Genomic DNA, 27414 nt, shown 5'->3' on the forward strand with positions numbered 1-27414 from the left:
CAGTAGGTCTCTGCACCACATCTCTTTGCTGAAAATAGCCATTTTGAGCCAATTATTGCCCCAGAAAAGGGGCACTAGGTTTTTATGTGACTAATTAGATCAAAGTTTTGATTGAGTGATTGATTGAAATAGGTATTAACAGTTTGCAGAATTATACAGTACATTTCAAGCACAAACTCAATACAAAGACTGTTAACTGTGAGTGGACGACCCAATTAAGCATTACACATGTTTACAACAGGGTCCACATTGTTCAATTCATCAAAACATTTAGAGACGTACAAATAGACACTTCTATGTAGTCAGAGAACAGAACAGGAATTCATCATAAAGGAGGTAAAAAGGGAAAAGAAACATATACAGTGAGGGGAAAAGGGGGGGGGGGGGTTCAGATTTTACGGGGGCCAGTTTCGAATTGCAGCCGTCCGTATAGGTGCCCTTTGAGAGCGGTTTTGAAGGAGTCAAGGGATTCGCATGTCTCAGCCCAGATCTAATAATGTCACACTTTCCGTTTTCCCTCAGAGCCTCCCGTGCGTTTCGTGCGTCCGAGGAAGATGGCGAGCGGCGTGGAGCAGCTTGTCGGGTCGGCGTTGGTTCTGGACTGCGAGGTGTCCAGACCCAACGCCGACGTGACCTGGAAGAAGAACGGCGAAGAGGTGGAAGATTCCAAAAAGGTCACCATCCTGGAGGACGGGGTGACGCGCCAACTGACCATTCACTCACTGACCGTAGCGGACGCCGGGAAGTACGTCTGTGACGCAAAGGACGACGTGATGGACTTCCAGGTCAACGTCAAAGGCAAGTCATTGTCATGTTGTTGTTGTTGTTTTGGCGTAGCTCTGCAAGAGACTAGCCATCTGTGAGAGGGTCTCTGTGTCGTATGTCTGGAACTAAAGAGACTAGCCATCTGTGAGAGGGTCTGTGTGTGTCCTATGTCTGGAACTAAAGAGACTAGCCATCTGTGAGAGGGTCTGTGTGTGTCCTATGTCTGGAGCTAAAGAGACTAGCCATCTGTGAGAGGGTCTGTGTGTGTCCTATGTCTGGAACTAAAGAGACTAGCCATCTGTGAGAGGGTCTGTGTGTGTCCTATGTCTGGAACTACAGACTAGCCATCTGTGAGAGGGTCTGTGTGTGTCCTATGTCTGGAACTAAAGAGACTAGCCATCTGTGAGAGGGTCTGTGTGTGTCCTATGTCTGGAGCTAAAGAGACTAGCCATCTGTGAGAGGGTCTGTGTGTCGTATGTCTGGAACTACAGACTAGCCATCTGTGAGAGGGTCTGTGTGTGTCCTATGTCTGGAACTACAGACTAGCCATCTGTGAGAGGGTCTGTGTGTGTCCTATGTCTGGAACTAGAGAGACTAGCCATCTGTGAGAGGGTCTGTGTGTGTCCTATGTCTGGAACTAGAGAGACTAGCCATCTGTGAGAGGGTCTGTGTGTGTCCTATGTCTGGAACTAAGAGACTAGCCATCTGTGAGAGGGTCTGTGTGTGTCCTATGTCTGGAACTAAGAGACTAGCCATCTGTGAGAGGGTCTGTGTGTGTCCTATGTCTGGAACTAGAGAGACTAGCCATCTGTGAGAGGGTCTGTGTGTGTCCTATGTCTGGAACTAGAGAGACTAGCCATCTGTGAGAGGGTCTGTGTGTGTCCTATGTCTGGAAGTAAAGAGACTAGCCATCTGTGAGAGGGTCTGTGTGTGTCCTATGTCTGGAACTAGAGAGACTAGCCATCTGTGAGAGGGTCTGTGTGTGTCCTATGTCTGGAAGTAAAGAGACTAGCCATCTGTGAGAGGGTCTGTGTGTGTCCTATGTCTGGAAGTAAAGAGACTAGCCATCTGTGAGAGGGTCTGTGTGTGTCCTATGTCTGGAGCTAAAGAGACTAGCCATCTGTGAGAGGTCGTGGCCTGTGTGCCTCATGCAATCATAGAACGGTTGAGTCACACACCCATAGACACCCATAGACATCCATAGACACCCATAGACTTAGGAAACTGTGTCTGCGCTCGGAAACGACCAGGGTGACGCCCTGGAGAGCACAGCCCTACCGACAGCTCACCCCTGCCTTTAAAGAGATTCCCCTCATTTAATAGTATGGATTATAAAATCTGCCAAAATAAGAACATCACTTTTAACAGTTAAGGTTTCCTCGTTTTGTTTTTCTCATAGAGCTGCCTGTGAAAATCCTGGGGAAAACTGAGGCCAACACAGAGAAGCAGTTCTTGGTATCGGACGACATCATTCTGGTGTGCGAACTGTCGCGGTCGAACGCGTCCGTCCGCTGGTACAAAGACAAGGAGCTCGTCGGCGACAGCGAGCGCTTCTGCAGCGAGGAACAAGGCGCCTTCCGCTCGCTGGTGGTCCTGAGCGCCGGCCTGGAGGACTCGGGGGAGTACCGCTGTGACGCTGGGGACGACAACATCCTGTTCTACATCACCGTCAAAGGTCATTATACGACGTCACTCCATCCATGCGTTGTATTCAAAATGTTGAACGAAGACATGAATCCCATTTTCATCTCTTGATCGATTTATGGAAGCCAAATGTGATTGCAAATATCCTGTATGTCAATCTATTAACGACTGATTCTAGAGAAGATTGCAACCTCAGAATGCGTCAGACACATTCTGCGCTGTGATTGGCTGAGCGTCATATAGCGGCAGAGGGAGAGAGAGAGGGGAGTGAGGGGATAGACAGAGTAGCACGGCACAGCACAGCACAGAGTACTGTGAGGCATACAGCCGCCTCACATGCCTACGTGTGTGTGTGTGTGTGTGTGTGTGTGTGTGACTATTGTATCTCCTACTGTACCTCCAGAGCCTCCTGTACGCATCGTTGGGAACTCTGGCAGCGCGGAGCGTCACATCCTGGTGGCCGGAGACAACCTCCTCCTGGAGGTGGAGGTGTCGCGGCCCGCCGCCGCCGTGCGGTGGCTGTTCAACGGCACGCCGCTGGAGTCGGACGACGGTCGCGTTCACATCGAGAGCCACGACGTCGTGCGGAAGCTCGTCCTGTCGGGACTCCAGGCCTCGGACTCAGGAGAGTACATCTGTGACGCTGTCGATGACAAGATGATAACGTTGGTGGAAGTTCAAGGTATCGTGTTTTTGTTTCTACGGGCCGTCGCTTCTTCTTGGGCGGAATATTTTAAAAAGAGCATGTGAAAAGCACAAAAAAGTGGCTTACAAATGTTATACCAACTATAAATGAATGGATTTATTTAATCTATGGTATATTTATTATGGAAAGAATTACATTCAGCTTTAGAGGCCAGGTTGAAGTCTTCTCAGATAACTGGTTTAGATGCATTGCTCATATCTCGACAATGAGACCTGATTTTGTTTAAATTATTTTGTTTAACCTGTAGAAGCAGATACACCTTTTTGAGGTACTTGTATTTTTGATCATCAATAGAGGAGAGAGACAGATTTTCCCCCTTGTGTGTATTGTATGTATATTGTCTTGTTTTGTATTGTCAATTGTCAGTCGTTTAGTTTTCATGTTTGTCTGATTAAAATTCAATAAAAAGAGCAGTAAATACTGTATAGGCAGTGTTGTTTTCGTCGACTAAAACTAAGACGAATTTTTTTCGTAGACTGACTTTTTTCACTGACGAAAACTAAATGGAAACTAAATGAAAACTAAGCCACGATGACTAAATATCATAGACTAAATAATATACTGACAATTTCGTCAACAAATAAAAACTAGACTAAAATGTTAGGAAGGGACTAGTGGACAAGAGATCCAGTATAAGTCATTTTACACTTGGTCGCATTCTGAAAATAGCAGATCTACAATCTATCTACTGTAGATCAGCTATTTTCAGCAAGTGTAAAATCAGTCATTACGACGGCATCAAGGCCCGTCAAGAAATACATTTTGTTCGACTAAATCAACAGTAGATTTAGTCGACTAAAATCTCATGATATTTAGTCGACTAAAACTATAGACTAACACTAAAACATTCCAGGGGACTAAAATGTGACTAAAACTAAATGAAAACTATTCAAAAGACTATGACTAAAATCTAATTTTGCTGCTAAAAAACAACACTGACTGATGACTACAATGCCGTACGAAGCCAAAGTACAGTAACAACGTTTTTAGACCCATGTATGTATGTACTGTATGTAAGCCGAACCGACTTTTATATAGGAGTATGAATCGGCCCAAAGACAGTGATGATGATATATACACACTAAAGCGTTTAGGTTATAAACTGTTTTAAACACATAATTTGTAACACTTTTTAAACGTGTCAGTGTTTAGATTATAAACAGAAGAACATGTTTAATCCCTGTAACACTTTTTAAACACAAACGTGTTTAGTTTTTACAATCAAAGTCAGTCATATTATAGGTGTTTAGAATTTGAACACTGGGTGTTCTCGTGAGGTGTTTGAGTGAACTCGTGTTCTACTGTATTGTATGAATATTAATAAACACTTGGCATTTTATTATTACACACATGGTGTTTAGGTTTAAACGCGTCACATGTTCCAGGGATTTACAGTGTATGTTTCTGCTTTTGATTTGATGTTGATGATTTTTTCTTTCTTTCCCTCGCCCACAGAGCTACCAGCCCAGTTTGTCAATAAACACGCAGACACCGACATCTCTGCCTACGAAGGCGAGAGTGTCACCCTGTGTGCGACAGTGAACCAAGAAAGGGCCAATAACGCCCGATGGCTGAAAGATGGCCAGTTGTTGGACGAAGACAACGTTCACATCTCAAGTGAGGGTAAAAACCATCATCTCACTATTAACCCCCTGCGTGTGTCGGACAGTGGAAAATACATCTGTGACGTGAACACAGACGAGATGTATTTCACTGTCTCCGTCAAAGGTAAGGAATCACAACCGCCCGCACATTTCCATAATCACTGTTCTAATTCTGCACTGATTTCATGCACACGTTCAAGCTGCTATAAGCAATAATGTGTCAAAAAATTTGAATGACGTAGATGCTCCCAAAAAAATGTTTTGTTTCTGTGACACATCTCGGGGCTGCAATCTGCATTCAAAGATTTTCCTAGAAGCTTTGTCATTGGTCGAGTTGCCCGTCTGCTTCCTGATTGGTTAGTCATTGCGACCGAATTTCTTTCGACCAATGGAACATCTTTTGAATGCAGATTGCGGCCCCTTAGATGTGTCACAGAGGCACATTTCTACCTATTGCTGGCTGTTAATAAAAAGGTCATTCAAATTTTGACATTTTATTGCTTATATAGCAGCTTTAAATAATTTAAAAAATATGTTACAACAAATCCCTGAAACAGTCATATTTTCATGATCTTCAACACGTTCTATTAAAAAAACAGAGATGCCAGTGAAGTTCACCCAACGTCTGGAGAACGTGGTGGCCCTGAAGGGGGGCAGCCTCACGCTACGCTGCGAGGTGAACAAGCCCAAAGGAGACGTCCAGTGGCTCAAAGGTGGTCATGAGATCTCCCCCAGCCGGAGACACACCATACGGGCACAGGGCCGCGAGCGGAGCTTCACCGTCCACACGCTGGAGGACGAGGACGCCGCGGAGTACGCCTGTGAATCCACGGACGACAAGACCTCCGCCACCGTCACGCTAGAAAGTAAAACGTCCATTTATATTTACTGTAAATGTACAGTATTACTTGTCCCTACTCTGGCCATGTTATATAATAGGCGGACGTGTAGATGAGGGGGGCCAAGGATGGACCTCTGGGGGACCCCTGGGTCAACAAAGTAACCAAATAGCCCAGGCGGTGGCGTAACCGTCTGGGCACCTGACTGGTGATCCAGTCGCAGTGTGCCGCGGGTTCGACTCCCGAGCCCGACACGGCCTTTACTGCATGTCATCCTACCCCCATCTCTCTCCCGTTTCCTGTCAGCCTACTGTCTGTCCCTTCAAAAAACCAATAAAAGGCGTAAGCCGCAAAAACAAACTTAATTTAAAAAAAAACAATCCATATATTTTGTTTTAAGAAACGGATATTGTTGTTACTAGATATGGACTAGAATTTGTCTCAAAAAATGAAATTAAAATATTAGCTCCAGAGTCGGCCGTTTGCAAAAACAGCAGGCTCTCATTTCTAGCATCTTGCTGCGTAACTATTCCAAACATGGCATTTAAATTTGTAGGCTCCACAGTGGACTACATCAATTAAACAAAGCTGTAAATTGATGTCATCGTGCACACATTCATTAAACAATACACCAAAACATGTTTTGGTTTATTGTGCCATGATCAGATTGCAAAACATTCTTTAAGGTTTATTATTATGTCCAACTGAGTGAAAATAATGCTTTCTGAAAATCAAGGCGGCACGCCACTTTAATGGTCACCGTGAAATACTTTTTGTGATCTATTTTGACAAACCTTTGTTGTTTGGAATGCTCATTAGCAGCAACACTCACAAAACGAGATCTCGCCATTTCTACCGACAGCTGACTCTCTGGAGCTAATGTTCACTGGCATCACTGGTATGTAACGGGCCATTTATATATAGGCTTAACGCCGCAGGAATCAAAGTCATCAAGCCATGAATATTATTATTTGTCAGTGATGTGAACTCTCTGTCAATCAAGGGGCGGGAACACCCTTCTGGTGTTTTAAGCATTATGTTATAATGATTTAGCGATTGAAGAATAGCAGATCTACAAGCTCATAGCACGTGGCACTCGAGTGGCGCGCTACGAGCTTGTAGGTCTGCTATTTTTTGAAAAATCGAAGAACGACTGACATTTTTAGAATCTGATCTCAGGTCAGAATGGGTTAATCAGACCAGTGCGTGTCCAGCGGAAACCTCGTATGAATCTGATCTCAGGTCAGAATGGGAAAGGAAAAATAACTAACTCAAGGTGATCTAACTAACCCTCTATAACCCTCAGCTCCGCGCATCGTGGAGTTCATCGCCGAGCTGCACAACATCACGGTGCGCGAGGGGGAGGACGTGACGTTCAAGTGCGTGGTTTCCCCGGAGGACACCCGCCTGGCGTGGCGCCTGCGCGGCCAGCCGCTGCCCCAGAACGGCGACCAGCGCTTCGCGGTGTCCAGCAACGGCCTGTGCCACACGCTGAGGGTCACCGGCTGCCAGGTGGCGGACAGCGGCCGGGTGACGGCGGACGCCGAGGGACTGCTGTCCGAGGCAAACCTCCAGGTACAAGGTGAGTCGTTCGCTAAACCTCCAGGTACAAGGTGAGTCGTTCGCTAAACCTCCAGGTACAAGGTGAGTCGTTCGCTAAACCTCCAGGTACAAGGTGAGTCGTTCGCTAAACCTCCAGGTACAAGGTGAGTCGTTCACTAAACCTCCAGGTACAAGGTGAGTCGTTCGCTAAACCTCCAGGTACAAGGTGAGTCGTTCGCTAAACCTCCAGGTACAAGGTGAGTCGTTCGCTAAACCTCCAGGTACAAGGTGAGTCGTTCTGCTAAACCTCCAGGTACAAGGTGAGTCGTTCGATAAACCTCCAGGTACAAGGTGAGTCGTTCACTAAACCTCCAGGTACAAGGTGAGTCGTTCACTAAACCTCCAGGTACAAGGTGAGTCGTTCACTAAACCTCCAGGTACAAGGTGAGTCGTTCACTAAACCTCCAGGTACAAGGTGAGTCGTTCACTAAACCTCCAGGTACAAGGTGAGTCGTTCACTAAACCTCCAGGTACAAGGTGAGTCGTTTTGCTAAACCTCCAGGTACAAGGTGAGTCGTTCACTAAACCTCCAGGTACAAGGTGAGTCGTTTTGCTAAACCTCCAGGTACAAGGTGAGTCGTTCACTAAACCTCCAGGTACAAGGTGAGTCGTTTCGCTAAACCTCCAGGTACAAGGTGAGTCGTTCGCTAAACCTCCAGGTACAAGGTGAGTCGTTCACTAAACCTCCAGGTACAAGGTGAGTCGTTCACTAAACCTCCAGGTACAAGGTGAGTCGTTCACTAAACCTCCAGGTACAAGGTGAGTCGACAAGGTGAGCGAAACGACTCACCTTGTACCTGGAGGTTTAGTGAACGACTCACCTTGTACCTGGAGGTTTAGTGAACGACTCACCTTGTACCTGGAGGTTTAGTGAACGACTCACCTTGTACCTGGAGGTCGTTCACTAAACCTCCAGGTACAAGGTGAGTCGTTCACTAAACCTCCAGGTACAAGGTGAGTCGTTCTGCTAAACCTCCAGGTGAGTCGTTCGCTAAACCTCCAGGTACAAGGTGAGTCGTTCGCTAAACCTCCAGGTACAAGGTGAGTCGTTCGCTAAACCTCCAGGTACAAGGTGAGTCGTTTCGCTAAACCTCCAGGTACAAGGTGAGTCGTTCACTAAACCTCCAGGTACAAGGTGAGTCGTTCACTAAACCTCCAGGTACAAGGTGAGTCGTTCACTAAACCTCCAGGTACAAGGTGAGTCGTTCACTAAACCTCCAGGTACAAGGTGAGTCGACAAGGTGAGCGAAACGACTCACCTTGTACCTGGAGGTTTAGTGAACGACTCACCTTGTACCTGGAGGTTTAGTGAACGACTCACCTTGTACCTGGAGGTTTAGTGAACGACTCACCTTGTACCTGGAGGTCGTTCACTAAACCTCCAGGTACAAGGTGAGTCGTTCACTAAACCTCCAGGTACAAGGTGAGTCGTTCTGCTAAACCTCCAGGTGAGTCGTTCGCTAAACCTCCAGGTACAAGGTGAGTCGTTCGCTAAACCTCCAGGTACAAGGTGAGTCGTTCGCTAAACCTCCAGGTACAAGGTGAGTCGTTTCGCTAAACCTCCAGGTACAAGGTGAGTCGTTCACTAAACCTCCAGGTACAAGGTGAGTCGTTCACTAAACCTCCAGGTACAAGGTGAGTCGTTCACTAAACCTCCAGGTACAAGGTGAGTCGTTGGCTGTGCCAGGCGTCTGTCTGCTGTCTGCACAGTGGCTCCCGGGTTCTCATGTTACGACTGGGAGGAATGCTTGTTGTGCCAGAGTGGCTAAAACTTTGGTGTTTGCCAGAGGCCATGAAGGAATCAAATCTGAACAGCAAAGCCGTCCAATAGTACGTGATAAATAATGACCCGGGGCCTTTAGACATGTTTAAATTGTTGAAGAGGCGCCTTTGACGGGCCGGCGCTTAGCAGCTTCTCCTGTTAGGATTCCTCTGGTAACTGACAGAGACAAGTGGCACAGTGGCTATTTGTTGGAGGGGGGGGTCACTGTCCTACATTACAGGATGCAGGGCTGGTGAGACGTTACTGTACAACTCTGTGGTTGAGTCTAAGTTGAAATGATTTGGTTCGACGACTGTAAAACATACTTTAAAATATATATACTTAAATCATTTACTGGCCTCTGCCACTTCCTCCAACAGGTCGCCCCTTTGCAAAAGTCCTGCACTGAAAAAGTCCTGCAAACATGTTGCTGCGAATGAATTCTGTGATTTCTCTGTGAATGTTCAGAAAGCTAAATGAATGGGATGAATTTTGGATGTATATGAACCTTATAAGAACATTCATTTCCTTGCTGTTATTTTTCTTCTTTTTTTATTTCATGTTTCTTGGACTGCAGCTATTTGTAAGGTTTGTAATGTTGATGCTGCTTTTGTACTGAACCTAGATCTTGTACGATTTTGAAAAACAAATACAATTTTGAATTATATATAAAAAGATAATAATTTTCACCGTTGTATTGTCCAACCCATTCTGGGCGGGAACCCCTTTTGGGGTTAGCATTATGTTATGCTTTAGCTATTGAAAAATAGCAGATCTACAAGCTCTACGAGGTTTTAGAAGAATTGAAGAACGACTGACAGAAAACTGTCATTTTCAAACAGACATTTTTAGAGTCTGATCTCAGGTCAAAATGTGTTAATCCTGCCCCGATGATGTCACCGTTCCGTTCAGAGCAACAGGTGCTGTTCACCCGCTGCATGGCGCCCGTGGCGGCCGAGGAGCTGAGCGACGCCACGCTGGAGGTGGCGGTCAGCCTGGACGGCGGCGAGGTGCGCTGGATGAGGCAGGGCGTGCTGATCCACCCGGGGGTCAAGTTCACCGTGGCGGAGGAGGGCCGCGCGCGCCGCCTCACCGTGCACCGGCTGGCGCTCGCCGACCGCGGCACCTACAGCTGCGAGAGCCTCCACGACCGCACGACGGCCACGCTCACCGTGGAACGTGAGTGTCTCTCTCTCTCTCTCTCTCTCTCTCTGCTCCGCACGATGTTGTTGTCGTCACTATGCGCTGTTGTAGGGCCGTAGGGCGGCTGTGGCTCAGGAGGTAGAGCAGGTCGTCCAATGATCCCTGGGTCGGCGGTTCGAATCCCGGCTCCTCCTCCTCCTGTCCACATGTCAAAGTGTCCTTGAGCAAGACACTGAACCCTACATCGCCTGCAATGAGTCGGTCGTTGTGAGCTCGCCACCGTCGGTGTGTGAATGTGGGAAGTGAGGACGCTGGCGTCGACTGTTCGCCGCTTCACCTCCCAATGTATGAATGAATGAACCGTTTGTGAAGCGCTTTGAGCCTTGGAAAAGCGCTATAAAAATGCAATTCATTATATTATTATTATTGTTGCCGACCGCTTTGTTTACGTCCGTTGTCAAACGACCCCACCACACACACACACACAGCTGTTTCACTGCTGTGTTTTTAAGGGAAACTCAGTTGACTGAGTAAGAGTAATATGAGTGATGATCGGGGGGGGGGGGGGGGCAGTGGATCAATATAACCAGAGCCCTGATGGTTTAGTGAAGGATCAATATCACCAGAGCCCTGATGGTTTCATGGAGCAGATCAGATCGGATGTTCAAAGGAAGGGCCTGCTGAGTTAATCTGCATGCCGGCTTATTTTCTATGGCCGTTGGCCACCTAAACACTGCGTCTGCCAGGGTCCTCCTGGGTGGTCCAGAGGGCCCAGGGTGGTCCTCCAGGGGTCTCTACTTTGCCAGGGTCTTCCAGGGGGCCCAGGGTGGTCCTCCAGGGGTCTCTACTTTTCCAGGGGGTCCAGGGTGGTCCTCCAGGGGTCTCTACTTTGCCAGGGTCTTCCAGGGGGTCCAGGGGATCCTCCAGGGTCTTCCAGGGGGTCCAGGGGGTGCTCCAGGGTCCTCCAGGGGTCTCTACTTTGCCGCCTCCCCTCCCCTCCCCTTACTGCAAATCTCGTCGATGAAAATAGTCGATCTACAAGCTCACACAATGCGTCACAACACATTGTGAGCTATAGTACTGTAGGTCGCTGAATGTTCGCCTGTTATGACAATCCCACAGTTCGTTGGGGACGCTAAAGACTTCATGTGTGGATGCTAGTATCCTGTAACGGTCACAAATCTGTTTACACGGAGGCAGAAACACAACCCTGTAGCCTCCATGCTGTTCGCTGGTGCTACTGGCTTTTTGCACTCCATAAAGGACTTAGGTTTGGGCGTCTTCTGGGGATTAAGACGTACGAACTCCACGTGTTAACCCATTTTGTACGGGAACCCCTTTTGGTGTTTTAACATTATGTTATAATTTAGAAAAATAACAGATCTACAAGCTCATAGCGCGCCACCGAGTGGCGCGCTACGAGCTTGTAGGTCTGCTATTTCTTTTAAATCATGAACATGTGGTGCGCAAAGCTTTGAATATATACTCTTTGAGAGTGAACGTTTTTTTAACTCAAATCTTTGCTTCTGGGAGGGGGGGGTCCCTGAAACAACATATTTTCAGATGGGGGGTCAGCGGCCAATTTCATATATTTTTGGGGGTCCTTGACATGAAATATTGAGAACCACTGATACAGAAACATGAGGTTTTACCAACAAAAAAAAAGACATTTAAAAAAAGTCGACGTCAGGCCTAAAGGGGTTAAGTTTCTCTTTGTGCGTGCTTGGTAGGTGACTGTGTGGCCGCTGGGTGAGTTAGAGGCTGTTCTTTCAACACTAGCGTGGGTGAGTCTGGACTTCAGGCTGCTGTTGGCACCTCCTCCGGATTTGGATCTCCTCTCTCATGGCGTCTAAATTTACCCACTGTGGCCTTCAGAACTAAGGTTGTTGTCATCAGGTCTCCAAAATAAACACTCCTTTTTTTTCCCCACAGGGGAATGCCTATCCGTCTTGGTATATAAAGGACGTTTTGAAGCAGGATTTTGTGTAAAGCCTGGTTATTGAAATGACAAAGATATCTGCTCATCCCAGTCTGCTGTTAAATATTTAGTCTGTGGTTATACTGAAGTCTACAGAACATGGGGAAAGCACACTTACAATCTATGCTTTTGGCAGACACACACACACACGTAAGCATAGCGACTTACACGTGTGAAATCAGAATAAATGGCATGAACTCTAGCCTGGGGGGGGGGCTCCAGAACCACAAGGAACGCACCCAGGGTGCCGGCTCGATTCCGGCGAGCCGCCCCAAGTCCGAAACGGTTGAGAAATGACAGTTACCGTGTGGGGGTTTCTCTACTGTACTGTACTGTACTGTACTGTACTGTACTGGCACCCCCGAAATCACCATATACACGTATACAGTTAATATGTGTGTGTTTGTGTGTGTGTGTTAGGTTACGCACAGGTGGTGAAAAACAACCATGCTGTTTTCATGCTCAGACCCAGCCACCCACACACACAGCTCCGTAAGGGAGTGGTTGCACCACCAGTGTTGTTTTTGGCAGCACATTTCTATTTTAGTTTTAGTCATAGTCTCCTGAATAGTTTTCACTTAGTCTTAGTCACATTTTAGTCACCTGGAATGTTTTAGTGTTAGTCTAGTTTTAGTCGACTAAATCTACAGGTGATTTAGTCGGGCCTTGTTGCCGTCATAATGACTTATTTTACACTTGCTGAAAAATCTACAAGCCCACAAAAAAATAAATCTACAAGCCCAAAAATCTACAAGCCCTCGACGCGTTGTGAGCTTGTAGATCGGCTATTTTCAGCATGCAACCAAGTGTAAAATGACTTATAGTGGCTCTCTTGTCCACTAGTCCCTTCCTAACATTTTTGTCTAGTTTTTATTTGTTGACGAAATTGTCAGTATATTTAGTCTTAGTCGTCGTAGCTTAGTTTTCATTTAGTTTCCATTTGTTTTTGTCAGTGAAAATAGGTAGTCGACGAACAATTTTCGTCTTAGTTTTAGTTGACGAAAACAACGCTGATGCTCAGACGCACCCAGCCACCCACACACACAGCTCCGTAAAGGAGTGGTTGCACCACTCAAAAATGTCCCATTTCCGTTTCCTTCAACAGCGAGGAAGATCACCATAAAGACGGGCCTGGTGGACATCCGGACCACGGAGAGGGAGACGGCGTCCTTCGAGGTGGAGCTGTCCCACGCCAACGTGCCCGGCTGCTGGATGAAGAACGGCGTCCAGCTGAAGCCCACCAACCACTGGCGGATCAGCGCCACGGGCCCGGTCCACAGCCTCACGGTCCCCAACCTGGCCGTGGACGACACCGCCACCTTCATGTTCTGTGTGGAGAACCTGAAGACCACCGCCAGGCTCGTGGTGAAAGGTACGGTATACATCAGAACACGTACGGTACGGTACGGAGCACGTTAGGACAATAATACACACCGTAAAACTGCCTCCCTCTGGCCAGCCGGGGCGCCTGATGGAGGGGAAAGGAACTTGTCTCTAAACTGCCTCCCCCTGGCCAGCCGGGGCGTCTGATGGAGGGGAAAGGAACTGGTTGGAATAACGTGTTCCTTCCACGCTATACGTCCAACCAGGGAAACTCCCCCCTGTCAGGTGTAAAGGAGCAACTTGGACACTCAGGCATGAAGGAAGCATGAGTTCAAGTCCGTTGCTCTCCCCTTGTCCCCCATATATGGGGACTAGGTTGGTCTCCCCTTGTCCCCCATATATGGGGACTAGGTTGCTCTCCCCTTGTCCCCCATATATGGGGACTAGGTTGGTCTCCCCTTGTCCCCCATATATGGGGACTAGGTTGGTCTCCCCTTGTCCCCCATATATGGGGACTAGGTTGGTCTCCCCTTGTCCCCCATATATGGGGACTAGGTTGGTCTCTCCTTGTCCCCCATATATGGGGACTAGGTTGCTCTCCCCTTGTCCCCCATATATGGGGACTAGGTTGGTCTCCCCTTGTCCCCCATATATGGGGACTAGGTTGGTCTCCCCTTGTCCCCCATATATGGGGACTAGGTTGGTCTCCCCTTGTCCCCCATATATGGGGACTAGGTTGGTCTCCCCTTGTCCCCCATATATGGGGACTAGGTTGGTCTCCCCTTGTCCCCCATATATGGGGACTAGGTTGGTGGAGGGTGTGTAGAGCCCAGGATCACATTAGATGATTGACACGGGGGTGAAAAATGGGTTACAAAACCGTGGGATAAAAAATATTTATATAAAAAAAAAAAAATACACAGTAAAATTTGTCGTCTGTGTAAAAATCACACCCGTGTGAAGCAGTGACGATTTCGTCGACTCAAACAAAACGAAGAATGTTCGCCGACTAACCTTTTTTTCACTGACAAAAACTAAATAGAAACTAAATGAAAACTAAGTTATGATGACTAAAACTAAGACTAAATATATATCGACAGTTTCGTCAATAAATAAAAAACTAGACTAAAATGTTAGGAAGTGGACTATAGTGGACAAGAGATCCAGTATATATATAATATTATACTGGATCTCTGTAAAATGATATGTCATTTAACACTTGGTTTGCATGCTGAAAATAGCCGATCTACAAGCTCACAACGCGTCGCAGTGAGCTTGTAGATTGGCTACAGTCCTCAGGTCTAAAATGGCAACCAATTTCAATCACTTTGCACACATCAGCCCATATACAGTATATAGGCTAATTTGGCCCCTGCTCCTTTCGCTATATCCCTGATACGAGACATTTACATCAACCAAGCAGTATCAATCTTTACTGTGAGCGTTTTTTTTGTTATTCTGGTGGTGGTGGGCTCAGAGTAGACAGTATCAATCTTTACTGTGAGCGTTTGTTTTTGTTATTCTGGTGGTGGTGGGCTCAGAGCAGACAGTATCAATCTTTACTGTGGGCGTTTGTTTTTGATATTCTGGTGGTGGTGGGCTCAGAGTAGACAGTATCAATCTTTACTGTGAGCGTTTGTTTTTGTTATTCTGGTGGTGGTGGGCTCAGAGCAGACAGTATCAATCTTTACTGTGAGCGTTTGTTTTTGTTATTCTGGTGGTGGTGGGCTCAGAGCAGACAGTATCAATCTTTACTGTGAGCGTTTGTTTTTGTTATTCTGGTGGTGGTGGGGCTCAGAGTAGACAGTATCAATCTTTACTGTGGGCGTTTGTTTTTGTTATTCTGGTGGTGGTGGGCTCAGAGTAGACAGTATCAATCTTTACTGTGGGCGTTTGTTTTTGTTATTCTGGTGGTGGTGGGCTCAGAGCAGACAGTATCAATCTTTACTGTGAGCGTTTGTTTTTGTTATTCTGGTGGTGGTGGGCTCAGAGTAGACAGTATCAATCTTTACTGTGGGCGTTTGTTTTTGTTATTCTGGTGGTGGTGGGCTCAGAGTAGACAGTATCAATCTTTACTGTGGGCGTTTGTTTTTGTTATTCTGGTGGTGGTGGGCTCAGAGTAGACAGTATCAATCTTTACTGTGAGCGTTTGTTTTTGTTATTCTGGTGGTGGTGGGCTCAGAGTAGACAGTATCAATCTTTACTGTGGGTCGTTTGTTTTTGTTATTCTGGTGGTGGTGGGCTCAGAGTAGACAGTATCAATCTTTACTGTGGGCGTTTGTTTTTGTTATTCTGGTGGTGGTGGGGCTCAGAGTAGACAGTATCAATCTTTACTGTGGGCGTTTGTTTTTGTTATTCTGGTGGTGGTGGGCTCAGAGTAGACAGTATCAATCTTTACTGTGAGCTGCGTTTGTTTTTGTTATTCTGGTGGTGGTGGGCTCAGAGTAGACAGTATCAATCTTTACTGTGAGCGTTTGTTTTTGTTATTCTGGTGGTGGTGGGCTCAGAGTAGACAGTATCAATCTTTACTGTGGGCGTTTGTTTTTGTTATTCTGGTGGTGGTGGGCTCAGAGTAGACAGTATCAATCTTTACTGTGAGCGTTTGTTTTTGTTATTCTGGTGGTGGTGGGCTCAGAGTAGACAGTATCAATCTTTACTGTGGGCGTTTGTTTTTGTTATTCTGGTGGTGGTGGGCTCAGAGTAGACAGTATCAATCTTTACTGTGAGCGTTTGTTTTTGTTATTCTGGTGGTGGTGGGCTCAGAGTAGACAGTATCAATCTTTACTGTGAGCGTTTGTTTTTGTTATTCTGGTGGTGGTGGGCTCAGAGTATAGACAGTATCAATCTTTACTGTGAGCTGCGTTTGTTTTTGTTATTCTGGTGGTGGTGGGCTCAGAGTAGACAGTATCAATCTTTACTGTGAGCGTTTGTTTTTGTTATTCTGGTGGTGGTGGGCTCAGAGTATAGACAGTATCAATCTTTACTGTGAGCTGCGTTTGTTTTTGTTATTCTGGTGGTGGTGGGCTCAGAGTAGACAGTATCAATCTTTACTGTGAGCTTTTGTTTTTGTTATTCTGGTGGTGGTGGGCTCAGAGTATAGACAGTATCAATCTTTACTGTGAGCTGCGTTTGTTTTTGTTATTCTGGTGGTGTTGGGCTCAGAGCAGACAGGTGGCCAGACGCTTCGAACCCAGTGCCAAAACAGCAGCATGATAATAGAACTCAGTGACAGCTCCTCTGCTACCGTTCTTCGTTGCTCCTACAGTATAATATCCAGGCTCACGTTACAGTACGGTACATAATGAAATAGCCCAGCGCGACCCCGGCCGGCCGGCCGCGCAGCGTCGTCGTCTTCTCTCTCTCTCTCTCTCTCTCTCTCTCCCCGTCTGTCTGTCTGTCAGACACCAGTTTATAACCTCCCAATGCCGTAAGATAATCCGCGCCATGCGGCGGAGTCATTCGGTATATGTCTCGTACCGCGCTGAGCCAGGAGTCCAAAAAGGACTAGGGGTGACACTTATTATCACCGTACATTGGGAGTTCCCATAGTGTGTACTGTATGTATATTTATACTGTAAGCTACTGTGTGTGTGTGTGTGTGTGTGTGTGTGTGTGTGTGTGTGTGTGTGTGTGTGTGTGCCACAAGTAAAAAGGTACAACAGTACAACAGTACAACGATTTAAAACGGCCTAGAGCAGTATACAGAATATTTTAATCATATTTGTACGGTAGCTACAGGTTATACGGTTGTTGCTACTGTATAGTTCCTGTACTATAGTTATTTTTGGAATTCAGATTACATACATTTTGTTTTTCATTACTTAATAAACGTTTGAAACCAGGATGCTGTTACAAGGAACACATAATGAACAGGTGCACTAGTTGACTCAAAGTTATCGAAGGTCACAGAACTTCAGCCAAACGAAGAGAGATCACAGTTCCTAAAACCACACCTCCCAGTTCCTATAAACAATGACCTTATAATAATAACCACACCAAACCCACCTCTAACACTAAATACCACTTCTGGAAGAAGTACTCCGATTTTATACACAAGTAGTAGCAATACCATAATGTACTGTAGAAATAGTCTTGTTACAAATAAAAAGTCCTGCATTCAAAATTGGCGCCCAATATCCCAAGCTCATAGCACGCCACCGAGTGGCGCGCTACGAGCTTGTATAGGTCTGCTAGTTTTGAAAAGTCGTGAAAATGTGGCGCAGATCTTTGAATATATATTTCCGAGCGGACATTTTTAACTAAAATATTGGCTTCTGGCGGGGGGTCCCTGGAACTACATATTTTGAGATGGGGGGTCCGTGGCCCAATAGAGATAATTCTGGGGGTCTCTTGACATGAAAAAGGTTGAGCACAACTGACATAGAAACATGGGTTTTTTCAGAAAACTATTAGGATTTAGAAGCCTTTTTTTTTAATCGACCTCAGTCCAAAATGGGTTAAGCAGTACTTGGGAGTACATTTGTGATTTACCAACCCTGAAACAGAAGCGTGTCAGGCTGTGTGTTTGCGCTGTGCTTCATGATGGTGGCGGTCCTGAAACAGAACCAACCCTGAAACAGAACCAACCCTGAAACAGAAGCGTGTCAGGCTGTGTGTTTGCGCTGTGCTTCATGATGGTGGCGGTCCTGAAACAGAACCAACCCTGAAACAGAAGCGTGTGTGGCTGTGTGTTTGCGCTGTGCTTCATGATGGTGGCGGTCCTGAAACAGAACCAACCCTGAAACAGAACCAACCCTGAAACAGAAGCGTGTGTGGCTGTGTGTTTGCGCTGTGCTTCATGGTGGTGACGGACCTGCAAATAGCTCCATTCTAAGTACTACCAATGCAATGTCAGCGGGCTCCAAACCACACACACATTCTAGTATAGCTGCCTTTGGCTATATTTACACAATAACAGCACACTGTCAAAACCTTAGCATGCATTTATAATCAAGTTGCCAAATCTATGCTATACTACTACTACAACTAGGTAAAAAAAAAAAAAAATTGAATAGTCAGCGACTAATTTATCGTTTTATTATTTTTTTAAATGCACTTAACCCATTGAGACCTGAGACCAGATTCTACAACATTTGTAGAATCTGGTCTCATGATTTAGAAGACATTTATTGTCTTCTAAACCTATGTTTCTCTGTCAGTGGTTCTCAAACTATTTCATGTCAACAAGCCCCAGAAATATAGGGAATGTGGTCACGGACCCCCGTCTAAAAATGTTTTGTACCAGGTAAAAATGTTCGCTGTGAAAGAATATATACTCAAAGATTTGCACACATTTTCACGATCACAGCTAAAGTTTAAAATAACGGTTTAAAAGCTAAGGCGACACAGATGCGTTACTTACTTACGCCTGACACCCTTTCCAGGGTCTAGGCCGTCGACAAGGGGCCTCCAGAGTTCTGGGTCACTGGCGTTCTTTTCTATCTGCGACCAGGTGCATCCCAGCCTCTTGGTGTCTGCCTGGAGATCCCGCCGCCAGGTGTTTTCTCAGATGCGTCCTCAGGTCTAAATCGGTTATAGAAGCAAATAAACATTTAAATGTTTTATTTAGTTCAAACGCTTCATTTAAAGCCGAAACCCCGTGAGTTCCCTCATGACTTTTGAACAATCTGCAAGATAGAATACCACCGTATGTTATTGCAATTCATTACATGGCTTCGTTGAACGCTTGATTCTGATTTGGTCAATCGCTGAATTCAGCCGTGAGTTATTTCTTGATAACAGACCGCTGCCTAATCGCACTGCAGCTGCACCCCGCTTGATTTAGTGCCGTTTCCAACATGACAGCCATGTAAACCCACACACACACACACATTGTGTGTCACAGTGTGCGTGTGTGTGTCTGTGTGTGTGTGTGTGTGTCACACACACACACACACAGACACACACACTGTGACACACAATGCCATTTACAGCTAAATATTGCTCTCAAAAATGTTTCTGAAAATATTTGAGCTAGAAATAGACTAGCAGTACAACAACAAAAAGTGAGTTGATCAAATTTAATCCATCAATGTATTAATTTATATTAGGTTAATTATGTAATAAGCGGGATAATATCTGGCTACAGGTGGTCGTTGTCGGGATATAATTCACCTTCAGTGTGATTAACTCCCTGTGGGTGAATTATCTCCCCACAACGACCACCTAGCCAGATATTACCCCTGACATAAACTAGTATGCATATTACCCATAGAGCCATAAAGGACACCTGCTGGCTAACACATAGAACTGCAACTGCAAAATGAAAATTGAAAAATCTCATGTAGAAAATGTGGTCTCTCACCTGGTGGGAGATTTGGGTTTTCAAGTAATCATTTAAGTAATCTTTAAATGCATTTACATTACAATTACAATTAAACAGCATTTGCCTCACCAGTGGTGGAAAGTAACTAAGTATACTTTTACTTAAGTACTGTACTTAAGTACAATATTGAGGTATTTGTACTATACTTGAGGCTTTCCAATTTCCAGTATACTTTTACTTCTACTCCACTACATCTCGGAGCCAAAATGTGTACTTTTACTTCGGTACAATCATTTGAAAACTTTAGTTACTAGTTACTTTAATTTTGATTAGAAAACCACTTCAACCCTATACATTTCAGCCATTTGAAAATAGCCGATCTACAAGCTCGGAGCTTGTAGATCTTCTATTTTCAAAAGATTTTGTACAGTTTGAACTTGTGAAATGGAACATTCTGCAATATGCATACTTTTACTTTTAGTACCTTAAGTACATTTTGATGCCGACACTTTTGTACTTTTACTCAAGTACATTTTCAATTCCATACTTTTACATATAACGAAGTAGTTCTAAATTGCAGTATTGGTACTTTTACTTAAGTCAAAAGAACCCTGGTGGCGTGACTCCAGTGTGAAACCCTTCTCTAACTAAACCACCGTGTTTGTCCACCCAGAGCCCCCGGTGACCATCCTAACATGTTTGTTGTCCACCCAGAGCCCCCGGTGACCATCCTAACATGTTTGTTGTCCACCCAGAGCCCCCGGTGACCATCCTAACATGTTTGTTTCTCTGGGTCCACCCATAGAGCCCCCGGTGACCATCCTAACATGTTTGTTGTCCACCCATCAGAGCCCCCGGTGAGCATCCTGAAGAAGCTGGAGGACCAAAGATGTGCTGAAGGATCCGTCGTATCGATTGAATGTGAGCTGTCTCGACACAACGGTGACGTCAAATGGAGCAAGGCGAGTATTTTGGCATTTCTCTTCTTATCTCATATCTTTATCTGTAATTTATGTTTCTGTAAAACGAGAGCAAACTTATGATAATGCTGAGGATCCTGCCATGGGTCCATTTGTAATTGTATAAGTGTACATCTTAAAGAGTAGATATGAATAGAGGCGGCACCCGGAGGTCGAAATTTGGTATTGCAGTTCTGGCCCAAAACACATGAACGCGCTGGTCTGTTGACTATCATTGTGCACTTCGTTCATGATGACACGTGAACGGCGCTGTTTCAAACGTGAACGCGTGCGATGATAGTCAACAGACCAGCGCGTTCATGTGTTTGGGTCCAATCCATCCCAGAATGCACTCTGTTCCTACCCGGAAGGAGGAGTGAAATCGCCTCATGCAGCTTTTGAGCAACTTAATGCAAGTGGATGAGGAGGAGAACTGGGGTGCCATCTCTATTAATATATACTCTAAGGTGTACGCTCAGAGTAAAATGTGTACAGTACTACTGTAGGTCTATTGACTGTTTTGACTAGTGTCAGGGCATCTCCACACCAAACCACAAGCCATGTTAAGTGAAGAGTTAAGGGATTTTTCACACAAGGAGCGACCCTAGAGGCTACGCCCGACACACTCCTGTGAATAGACGTGATTCTACACAAAGGTTCTACACTTTTCTGGCCTCGACAGCCCGTTCATCCACACAGAAATTATTGCATTAAACACTAGCATGTCTGAAATAAAATCACTACTAATATGACTGCTAAGGGTCAAGATGACCATGTTTTTTGTGCAATTCCATTGGCTACTCTCTCTCTCCCTGCATCTCTTCACACCTCTCCCCCCGTGGCGGGGGGGGGGGGGGTTGACGACTTGCCATTGTCTTGTAAATGTCACATTCCGACTTCAAGGCAGCAGTTTCAACTCTACAGGACGACTCAAGTTATTCTTTCTTTTTCATTTCAGTTTACCAAACTATAATTATAGTGACGGTGTGAGGCTGAGCGCTATATTGAATACCCTCGCGCAGCAAACACTGCCCGTATTGAGCCAATAAAATAGGCTACCACACGTTATTGTAACAGCCAGAGCCAGGCACATTGCTCAGAGTCAGACGAAATGACATTAGAGTTTTATATTGTCATTTTTATATAGAGGGGGAAACATTATAGGCTACGCGTGTGTTATCGATGTAATTCATATATATTTGATTGATTGTGCCAAAGAATCGCATCGGGTCAAACCTCTAAACGACATTGAACTCACTTTGCCAAGTCGATTTGCCACTCGATTTCCCATTGACTTTATGCATACCCTCTCTTAACTGGATATAGGGTTAACGTTAACGCTCCTCTCTTCATCCCAGGACGGGGCTGAGGTGAAGCCGTGTAAGGACATGCTAGGGTTAACGCTCCTCTCTTCATCCCCAGGACGGGGCTGAGGTGAAGCCGTGTTAGGGTTAACGCTCCAGGAAATGGTCTACACAAGCCATAGATACATTACAGGACTGTTTGGAGTCCACAGAATGGACTAACCTCTGGGCTGACGGTCAGGATATTGACACGTACACTGACACCGTTACATCCTATATTCACTTCTGTGAAAGTGTTTGCATTCCCACAAGGACCATTACGGTCTTTAACAACAGCAAGCCCTGGTTCAACAATGAAGTGAGATCGCTTTGTAGGGAGAAACATGCTGCTTATAAACGTGGAGATATGGGGAATTATAAGAGACTGAAATATGAATTTCAGCGTGCTGTGTCTAAGGCTAAGGCCTCCTACAAAGTGAAGCTTGAAAACAAACTGCAAGCAAATGACATCAAAGGTGTATGGCAGGGTTTGCAGGACATCACTGACTATAAAACCAAGCACCATGTTCCAGACCTGGACCCCTCCCTTCCTGGGAGGAGGCTTAATGATTTTTATTGTCGGTTCGACAGTGAAGACCATCAGTCCCCCTCTTTTCCAAGAGAGCAGGGTGACTCTCCACCCAATATACATGAACATGATGTCAGACTGTTGCTCCGTCAGCAAAACCCCAGAAAGGCGGCAGGGCCTGATGGCGTGTCATCTGCCACACTAAAGCACTGTGCCGACCAACTTGCACCTATCCTCACTTCCATTTTCAACTGGTCACTTGAACTCTGTACTGTGCCTGCTTGCTTTAAATCTGCGGTTATCATTCCTGTCCCAAAGAAAAATAATATCACCTGTCTTAATGCAGTGTCCCTCTGTCTGCACACTATTACCCAACATCTAGAATCCAGATCCACCTATGCTCGTGTACTTTTTGTTGACTCCAGCTCCGCATTTAATACAATAGTGCCTGGGAAGCTGATTTCAACCCTACAAGAGCTAGGCGTCAGATCACATCTATGTAAATGGATCTTTAATTTTCTATGTGACAGGAAACAGGTGGTCAAAATAGGTGACCTCGTCTCGCTGTCGAGGCTCCTAAACACTGGGGCCCCCCACTTCTCCACTTCTGTACTCATTATACACTCATTTCTGTCAATCTCACTTTAGTACAGTTATGATGTATAAGTTTGCTGATGACACATCTTTAGTAGGTCTTATTACCAACGAGGTTGAAACCGACTACCGCAGAGCAGTAGAGGAGCTGGTGAGATGGTGTGAGAGTTACAACTTGAGTCTAAACATCTCTAAAACCAAAGAGATGTTCATAGATTTTAGGAAAAATAAATCGTGTCCCCTCCCACCCCTCTTCATCAATGGGGAAGAGGTAGAAAGACTTTCCTCCTTCCGGTTCCTAGGGACCACCATCCATCAGTCCTTATCATGGGATCTTAACACCAGTCTCATAATAAGCAAATCACACCAGCGTCTCTATTTCCTGCGGCAGCTTAAGAAGTTCAAAGTCAGCCAAGCAGCCATGACTCACTTCTATAGGGCCACTATTGAAAGTGTTCTCACCTTCTCTATGCTTGTCTGGTTTGGTCACACAACCTCTCAAGACAAATCAAAGCTGGAAAGAGTAGTACGTCGTGCATCAAAAAACATAGGATGCAGCCTCCCTACACTTTCCTCACTCTATTCCACCAGAATAATTAGGAAGGCAAATACAATCATTGCAGACAACTCCCATCCTGCACATCACCTCTTCAATCTCCTCCCATCAGGCAGGAGATATAGAAGTATCCAGAGCTTACCCCGTAGCCATTAGACATCTGAACTCATAGAATATGCATACAGTATAGCACTTTAAAAAAACTGAATGTAATTTCCTATGCTGCTGGTTTTTGTTTTTGTATTGTACTGTCCTTCTTGTTTGTGTATCTATGGTTGTCTGTATATGTTGAGTATGAACCAAGACAAATTCCTATCAACTTGTTGACATGGCAAATAAATTATTGAATCTTGAATTTAATCCTCTCTTCTTCCCCAGGACGGGGCTGAGGTGAATGCTAGGGTTAACGCTCCTCTCTTCCTCCCCAGGAAGGGGCTGAGGTGAAGCCGTGTAAAGGGTTAACGCTCCTCTCTTCCTCCCCAGGACGGGGCTGAGGTGAAGCCGTGTAAGGACATGCGTATCTACGCCATGGGACGGAAGCGCTTCCTCCAGATCATGAAATGTGACGTCAGCGACTCTGGCGTCTACACCTGTGACTCTGGAGAGGTTTCTACCTACTGTACCGTCGAGGTCTACGGTAACGATATTTATACAATACGCACGCACGCACGGGTCGCACGCACACGCACACACACACACACACACACACACTTACTTTGCTTATGGCAGTCCATCGATGTCGATGATGACGTTGCTCCAAATATGGTTCATGGGATGATCACTTTTGCGTCTGTCGTCTGTGCATAGCCTGATGGCTGCTCAGACCGATGTGTGATCCGCATATTCTGTCACAGGAGGGGCAGGGGAAGGCAGCAGCGGTGGTCGGTGGACCCCTGGCACCGCTGTGCACGCCGCTGTGCTCTTCTCTCTGTGAACTTCACACACACACACACACACACACACACACACACACACACACACACACACACACACACACACACAGCAATGTCCTTAATATAGCATAAAAAGCTGTTTAAACCACTTTAAAACCTATATTATGCATTGGCTATTTGAAAATAGACGATCTACAAGCTCACAATGCTTCATACAATGCAATGTGTTGTGAGTTTGTAGATATGCTACTTTCAAACTGAAAAAAAGATTGCATAATTATTAAACATTTTAACAGCACAAATATTGTATCGCACAACTAACATATTTTCTGAAGGGGTCTGCGGTCCAAATACATATTCATTTGGGAGTACAAACATGCAGTCTGATAACCACGTGGTCTATGGCAGGGGTCCTTGAAATTAAACGGGTTGAGAATCATTGCTAGAGCCGTAAATATCTTCTCTCATGGGGGTCCCTGGCATACCCTTTCAAATGGGGGTCCGTGGGGCTAATTAGTGTCAATTTGGGAGTCCTTGCATTACTTAAGTTATAATTCTACAATCTCCACAATTAGAGAATGAGTCTACATTCTCTAATTGTGTAGATCAGGGAGGGGCAACTGGCGGCCCGCGGGCCGCATGCGGCCCCCACCGACGTTCCATGCGGCCCCAGGCCAATATCCGAATATTGATAAATTATTATTATTTTCAGCTGTTAAACACACGCAACTTTCCATGATCCATTTCAATTACAACCGTCCACCAGTAGAGCGCGCTCTCGACACTGGCAAGAGCTCCTTTAGGCCACATGACGTCACGGTGGAGGGAACAGGGAAGGAACTAGGAAGGAAAAGTCAATGAGGAGGAGCGGAAAACAACAATCATGTGCGCGAAAAGAAAGATTGACCAAGAAAATCGTACATTTCAGCAAAGATGGGAAATGGACTATCTTTTCACAGACTTCAAAGGCAAGCCAATGTGTTTAGTGTGCCTACAGACACAATCGTCCATGAAAGATTTTAATTTAAGTCGCCATTATATGTCCGTCACCGGCCATAAAGACAAATATGAGAAGTACACTGGAGCTGCCAGAGCTGCTATTGTCGCTGACCTGAAAACAAAAATAAAAAGCCAACAGAGCTTGTTTACCAAAGCCACAACTATACAGGAGTCCAGCCTCAAGGCATCTTATGCCGTTTCACTTGAGCTTGCCAAAAAAAAGAAGCCATTGTCAGACGGTGAAACGGCGAAGCAATGCGCAATACTTATGGCAAAATCTTTTGGCAATGACAACATGGTTAAGAACTTTGAAACCGTGTCTCTCTCGCGTCGTACAGTGACGCGTAGAATATTTGACATTCAGAATCACGTCGAGGGAAAGCTAAAACAAGTCATGCATGACTGCAAGTACTTCTCATTGGCGTTGGATGAAAGTACAGATGTGACAGATGTCAGTCAACTTCTTATATACGCGAGAGCCATTAATAGCTCATTTGAGGTACACGAGGAGCTGTTGAAACTGGCCTCTTTGCATGACACTACCAAGGGTGTGGACATATTCAACGCTGTTGAAAGTGCCGTGCAGCAATATGGGGGGTTTGATAAAATGTCTGCTGTCGTTACCGATGGAGCACCAGCAATGAAAGGAAAACACACAGGATTCGCCGGGCTTCTAAGACAGAGTGGCGTTGAGTGTCCAATCCTGCACTGTATTATACATCAGGTAAGTTTGCTAACATAATTGTCATCTATTGTGGGTCACTAATAATGACCAATGCAAGTCGAGTGTAGTCAAATTATATGCGAGAGTCGTTATTCATAATAGTTTTTATTTTCTTTTTTTTAAATCTGATATAGGAGGCTCTCTGTGCCAAGAAGCTTGACTTCAGCCATGTTATGGATTTAGTTACCAAGGTTACCAATCTAATTCGTGGAGGCAACAGGTCACTAAACCATAGAAAGTTTGTCTCCTTTTTGGAAGAGATGGACACTGATTATGGCGACTTGCAGCTACACACAGAAATCCGATGGCTGAGCCGTGGGAAGTGCTTGGAGAGATTTTTTGCGCTGCGTAAAGAAATCCCCACATTCTTGGAGGAGCAACTGAACACTGACACAAGCGCATACTGCACTAAACTCAGAGATGCAGCGTTTCTCTGTGACATGGCCTTCCTCACGGATATCACTTCGCACCTTAATCGCCTCAATTTGCAGTTGCAGGGAAGAAATCAAACGGTATCGGATCTCTATGCACACATGAACGCCTTTAAGATGAAACTTGCCCTTTTCAAACATTGCCTTGCATCTGACCACCCAGACTTGTCGACACACTTTTCTGCATGTGAAGAAATGCGCACAGAGATGCGCGAAGCTGACCCAAAATATAAGGACAAATTCGGAAAATACAAGAGCGACATTGAAACACTGCAAACGCAATTCAATGATCGGTTTGTAGATTTCAACGGCATGCAGTCACGGATAGCGCTGTTTGCCGCCCCCCTCACCGCTACGGTGTCAGAGCAGCCCCCACCGTTGCAGCTAGAACTGTGCGAGCTACAGTCAGATCCTTTTTTTCAAGCAAAGAGAAACGAGAGTGGAATTTCTTTTTGGAAACTGCTACCTGAGCCCCGCTTCCCACTCCTCAGGGACTTTGCCCTCTCTATGGCCAGTATGTTTGGGAGCACATACATCTGTGAGAGCAATTTCTCAAACATGAAGCACATTAAGTCAAAGGAGAGAAATAGGCTGTCAGATGAAACGTTATTTCATCTGATGCAGATCGCATGCACAAACATTGAAGTTGACATTCCTTCTATTGTTCGCCAACAGGAGAGACCACAAGTGTCTCATTAAAGACAGAGCCATTATTGACCCACTGTGGGGGGAGGGAGAATGTCATGCCAGTTTGA

General features: G+C 45.6%; 1 protein-coding gene across 11 annotated transcripts in view; it reads left to right on the plus strand.

Moving 5' to 3' along the window:
• obsl1b (obscurin like cytoskeletal adaptor 1b) overlaps window positions 1-27414 on the plus strand; it is an 80082-nt gene that overhangs the window by 31956 nt on the left and 20712 nt on the right. For all 11 annotated transcript variants that reach the window (XM_080786192.1, XM_080786197.1, XM_080786198.1 and 8 more), the window contains 10 exons: window positions 523-798; window positions 2165-2440; window positions 2813-3091; window positions 4571-4843; window positions 5319-5585; window positions 6865-7140; window positions 9835-10101; window positions 13149-13415; window positions 20481-20593; window positions 24096-24249. In XM_080786192.1, coding sequence (XP_080642318.1) covers window positions 523-798; window positions 2165-2440; window positions 2813-3091; window positions 4571-4843; window positions 5319-5585; window positions 6865-7140; window positions 9835-10101; window positions 13149-13415; window positions 20481-20593; window positions 24096-24249 — 2448 coding nt within the window. The remainder of the gene's footprint in view (window positions 1-522; window positions 799-2164; window positions 2441-2812; window positions 3092-4570; window positions 4844-5318; window positions 5586-6864; window positions 7141-9834; window positions 10102-13148; window positions 13416-20480; window positions 20594-24095; window positions 24250-27414) is intronic.

Source organism: Protomyctophum bolini (genome assembly GCF_963924005.1).
Source record: "Protomyctophum bolini genome assembly, chromosome: 16".
Taxonomy (NCBI): domain Eukaryota; kingdom Metazoa; phylum Chordata; class Actinopteri; order Myctophiformes; family Myctophidae; genus Protomyctophum; species Protomyctophum bolini.